At 34.5% G+C, this 6,117-nt stretch overlaps 1 protein-coding gene across 1 annotated transcript; it reads right to left on the bottom strand.

Moving 5' to 3' along the window:
- On the bottom strand, positions 5,679–6,110 carry LOC109235862. The gene has a single exon (XM_019402109.1). The coding sequence runs from the start codon at positions 6,108–6,110 to the stop codon at positions 5,679–5,681; it is 432 nt and encodes a 143-aa protein (XP_019257654.1).

Here is a 6,117-nt window from a genome sequence, read left to right on the forward strand (position 1 = left end):
GTTCAATTATGAGTCCAACCATGCTAATTTCATCCAATTCCGACTCCGAATCGATGTTCAAAACTTAAAAATTTACTTTATGAAACTTTAGGCAAAAACCCCCAGATTTCACTTTGAAATTATCAATCAAATGCCAAAAACGAAGATGGATTTATGAAATATAACCAAAACCAAGTAGAGAACACTTACCCCAATACATATGGTGAAAATCACCTCCAAAATCGCCCAAATCCGAGCTCCCCGACTCAAAATATAACCAAATGAACAAACCCTTATTTTATATATTTTTCTGCAAGCTACTCTACCTCGCTTCTCGTGCCAAACAATCCCAAAACTCGCTTCTGATGCCTCCAATGGATTCCTTGTGAAATTTTAGTCAAGTTAGGCTCTTGAATCACTCCATTTGACCTTATATTGAAGGAGATATGTTGGTTTCAATATTTGAAAATAGTGCAGATTTTTAAATACAAATTCAGTGGCAATTTCGTAATCAATCTGAAAAATCTGGCCACCCAATTCTTAGTAAAATGACCATAAAATCTTCATACGGATACGATGTCCAAATTTGATGACTCTTTTTGCTATGGATCCGTATTTACGATACGGATTTAATGCTTCAATAAAAACAGAAATCGGAGCTCATTTGCTTAATGTAGTACCATTTATGCTTCAATAATGACGTCGAAACATCAAAAGCGAGCACAACACAACCCAATCCTATTCGAAACTCACCGGAGCCCCTCGGGACCCTGTTCGAACATACCAACAAGTCCCATATCATAACACGGACCTACTTGAGACCTCAAAACACACATAACAACATCGAAACGACGAATCACACCTCAATTCGAAATTAATGAACTTGAAACTTCAAACTTCCACAACCGATGCCGAAACCTATCAAATCACGTCCGATTGACCTCAAATTTTGCACACAAGTCACATTTGATATTATGGACCTGCTCCAACTTCCGAAATCGGAATCCGACCTCGATATCAAAAAATCCACTCCCGGTCAAACTTTCCAAAATTCCAACTTTCGCCATTTCAAGTCAAATTCTACTACGGACCTCCAAATCACAATCCGGGCGCGCTTCTAAGCCTAAAATTACCCAACGGAGCTAACAGAACCATCAGAAATCCAATCCGAGGTCAAATTCTAAAAAGTCAAAACTTGGTCAAACCTTTCAAATTTAAAGCTTCTAGCTGAGAATCATTCTTCCAAATCAATTCCGAATAACCTGAAAACCAAAACCGACGATTCACATAAGTCATAATACTTCATACGGAGCTACTCATGCCCTCAAACAACCAAGCAAAGTGTATTTGCTCAAATCGACAGATCGGATCGTTACAATAATTATGATTCTATCAGTTTTATCGTTCCTTAGGTGATGGCTCCTTTTTATAATGAAAGTGAGAATTTAATAGATGTCATGCTGCAAAGATGAAATTTTATGAAACATATTGTATTTAGCCTGCAACACATGAATCATCAAAGTAAGAAATCATTTGGGAAACTAATATTCCAAAGTCCCTCTCCCCTATCATTTTCTGATTAAATAGATCTATAAATTAGAAAGACATAATAATGTCTTCCATAAGTAATTATAATTCAAACAAATAATAGAAAACTAATCTCAATTCGTTGTCAATGACTATATATGCCGCATTGAATTTGGAGTATGTCTAAACCCTTTATGAATTATAGGACAGCCCGGTTCACTCTTTTTGTCACTTTTTCCATTCTCGGTTAAAATAAGTGCCCGTAAACTCAAAGTAATGTGTTTTAATTTAGGGTGTTCTTTGTCTTTTTTAGTGGAGATCTACTCGAAACATCTCGCATTCACCCTAGAGTTCGGGGAAGGCCTGCACTTCAAGAAAGTGTAATAGGTAGTCCACCGTGATGCAAGCGCCAATGACTGATTTACAACTCAAACAAAGTGATCTATAGATTGCATGGAAATAACTTTACCATTACCCCAAGATACCCCTTCATTTAGAGGCTATCTTAATCGGAAAAATTTTCCTGCACCTAATATTTTATTAAAAGAATGAATATATATATATATTCAAACCTCTCTAACAGTCTCATTTGTTCCAATATTTTTTGGTTGTTATAATGAAGTGTTGTTACAGAGGACATATGTTGCAACATAACATAAAAATCAGTTGCGAAAAAAATTTGACTTTTATAATGAATAGTTGTTACATAGGGATGATGTTATAAAGAAGTCTGACTGTATAAACTTTTTATCATTTAATTATGATTGAATAATACAAATTCTAATTTTAATTTGTGACTTTTATTGTAGATTTGTATCAATGAGCTATATTCGCAAAGATACTGCATTACAAATTATTGCAAGTCACTTTCTTTGAGAAACAAGACAAGAGCTATACATTATTAGATTTATGGCAGGGAGCCTTGATGTTTTCTGATCATTCGTTTTCCCTACTAGACTTTGTCTATTTCTGTGGAAACTCAATTTACCTTTCTGTACATTTTCTTTCCCCTTTTTCCTTAAGAAACTAAAGAATCTCACTCTTGTGAAAGCAACAATCAGTAGGTGCTGATATGCATTTGATTTGTATATCTGAGTTAATAGAGACACTTCGTAAACTAAATAAAAAAATTTAAGCAAACAAGTTTTCACGATATACCGCCTTTTTGCACAATCTCGCTCGGCACATAGCCTCAAGGATCGAGTTCATCTAAAGCCAGTATTATTTATGTGGGGCATAAATTTAAGTGTATAAATATTCTAAAATTATAATAAATAGTAGATTTGAACCCATAATTTTAACAATATAATGGGTTTAATGCTAAAAATCTTAAAGGTTGAACGCACAAAGCTTAAATCCTAATGTGTCTCTGCATAAACCTGAAAACAGAAAAGAAAAATACGAAACCGCCAGAATTGAAAACTGTTATGGCCACAGGCCGAGGTCAGCCCAAGTCCATGTTAGACTATTCCCCATAAAAATAGCACGGGCTAGCCAGTTTTCGGACTGGTCATTCAAAAATAGCCGGCATTTGCAAAGTCATTGAAAAATAGCAACTATTTTGCCATAACAGGGACCAGTCCAGCATAATATACTGGAGATCGGTGCACGTGTGTATGAACTTCCAGCATATTATGCTGGAACTCCATACGCGAAAAGTTCCAGCATAATATACTGGAGATTGGAGCACCTATGTATGAACTTCCAGCATATTATGCTGAACCGGTATATTATACCGGAACTCCAGTATATTATGCTAGAGTTCCAGTATACTTATGCTGGAACTCCATTATAATATACTGGAGTTCCAGTATACTTATACTGGAACTCCATTATATTATGCTGGAGTATTTTTCGGATTTTGAACAATGTTTTCGTTCAGACTTATCTTTACATGAAAAGTGGCTAAACTTCGATTACTTTTGAAACTGTGGCTATTTTTGAATGACCACTTGTAAATCTGGCTATTTTTAAATTTCTCCCCTATTCCCCAGCTACATATGGCCCAGTCGTAAATATGGGCAAACTTCAGAATTTGCTTTAATTCTGTGTAGAGATTTGAGTTCGCCGGAAGATGATTTAAGGAAGGAAAATAAGAAGCAAATTAAGAAGTGGGTTCACCAACACTATTAAATTTTCCTTCAGACAAAGGTAATTTGAAGATTGAAGTGCCAAAACTGGAAGGTGATTTCCCAGTCTTGCTTTTTTGAAGAACAATTCGGCGGAAGGTCATTTAAAGAAATCCGCCCAAAACAACAGAAAGTACCATAGAAAGAGACTTCAAATTAAAAATAATTAACCGATCCGTAAAAATTACCATAGAACGAGACTCCAAAATTGCTTCACCTGAAAACCCCAAAACTCCATAGCTACCGTCCCTTTCAATCGACCGTCGTGAAAAATAAAAAACATAACAGAAAATACCATAAAATCTTAAATGAGTACAATAAGGCACAGAGGTCAGATCATGCTTTGCAGAAGAAATGAGGGAGAAAGAGAACTTGCACTTCATTAACAATCGGACAAAAAAGAAGATGAAAAGAAGATGAAGAAGAAATTTTTCTAGAAAAATAAGAAATGAATAGAATTATGGGACCCACTAGTGCCATGTGTTAAAAATTGTGACACATGGCATTTAATTAAGGATCTGGACTGAAATTTAGAGGTTTTACGCGCTTACTTTTTTTGTTAGACACGTGCATGCTATCTGTCAAAAAGTAGTGTGTATTAGACGCACTTTTAAAAGGTTGGGTGTGTAAAAGGTTGCCCGTGGTCGACAGGTGTGTAACAGGGATTTGGGTGCAAGGTTAATGGGTAAACTATGTATTTTGCCTCAAAATAATTACCCGTTCTTACCTATTTTACAAAAAATTACCATACATGCCTATTCCACCAAAATTAATTACCCGCTCACCTGTCTCTGCCTGAAAAAGGAGTTACCATCGCATCATTTTTAGTAGGACTCACATTCTACGGAAGTGATAAAGGCAAACCAACATATCTAGATTTTAGTAGACAAGAAATCAACGATGTAAAAAATCGATTGTCGGTTGCGGCAACGGAGTAGGGAGTAAGGAAGAGCAGGAGTTTAATAAGGGTTTTAACAATTTATATATGACAAAAACAAAGATTACACATTGTGCGGCCTGTCTTTCTAATTCTCAGGACTTTGTCATTAGTTATTGTTCTTTGATGTGTAGATTGTACCTTTGATGCTGATTTTTAGAGATTTATTGTACAAAAATTTAAATCCGCCATTGAAGGACCTTGAAGCTTGAAACACATAACTAGGTTTGTTTGAGCTTTTAATTGTTTTGATCCGATCCTAACAGGTTTGTTTGAAAAGTTAATTGGAGGTTGTAGCTATGTTTAAGTCAATTTGGAGAAGATTTTGTAGTAGATTTTAGAAATTTGGGTTGAATTATAGTTGAACTAGAGAAGAAGACGAATTTGTATTGTATACCCAAATAATCTACAAATATACTATTTTGGTATACAATTCATTCCAACATATACTATTACAGTATACAATATAATATAATGGTATATAGTTATAATTTTGGTCCTTTTTAACTTTTGGGTTGAAATTGAGTTGAACTAGCTAAGAAGATATATTTGTACTATATACCAAAATAGTATATTGTATACTGTATTGGTATATAATAATTAATTCAAGAGTATATAACTAACTACAATATATAGTACTAATTTTTTTCGAAGGAATGAGCCAATCCTCTATATACAAAATAACATATTATATAATATTTTATTTTATTCAATAGTGTATAATTTATTCCGTTGAACTGGCGAAGAAGAATTTGTTACTGTATACCAAAATCATATACTATGTACCATTTTGGTATACATTTCATTCCAATGATATATATTATAGTATACTATATAATGTAACGGTATACTCTTACAATTAGGTCCTTTTAGAATTTTTTAAATTTTTATTGACAGCTGATATTATTTCAGTTTAATAATTGAATTGAAAAAAATTAAACTCTTTGCGTACAATTGTATACCCTATTTTTTTTTGGTAATTAACAATTTTCATTTACCAGGAAAAATATTTACAAGCAAAGCAATAACCCTTTACATATATCCTAAGCCTTTCTGTACTACTTCCCCCCTTGACTACCTTTCTATAGCTATATCTTTTGAACTAATTACATTGAATACCAGTCTAATCTACATAGTGCTTTCTCTACTTGTTTGTTGCTTCGACAGTGTAACTCCTGTATAATCCGTTTGCCCAGTATCTCCCATTTTCTGGCCTTCTCTTTGAATATCCTGGCATTTCTTTCCTGCCATACATGGTATACGCATGCTTCCAATGCCATCTTGAACAGCTCAGTGTTTGCATTTTGTCTCTTCACCCATTTTTCAGCCCATGCTAACTCCTCAGTCCATCCATATACTGCTCTCCTTATACCTTGCCATTGTAACAGATTGCCCCACAATTTAGCTGCATAGGAACACTTAAAGAATAGGTGTTGAACAGTTTCATGCTCTTTTGTACACAGTACACACTCCTGGTCAACTTGCATTCCCCATTTACTCAACTTATTTTTGGTATATAGCTTGCCATGTGCTGCCATTGTTAGT

The sequence above is a fragment of the Nicotiana attenuata genome, chromosome 12, assembly GCF_001879085.1.
Source record: "Nicotiana attenuata strain UT chromosome 12, NIATTr2, whole genome shotgun sequence".
Classification (NCBI taxonomy): domain Eukaryota; kingdom Viridiplantae; phylum Streptophyta; class Magnoliopsida; order Solanales; family Solanaceae; genus Nicotiana; species Nicotiana attenuata.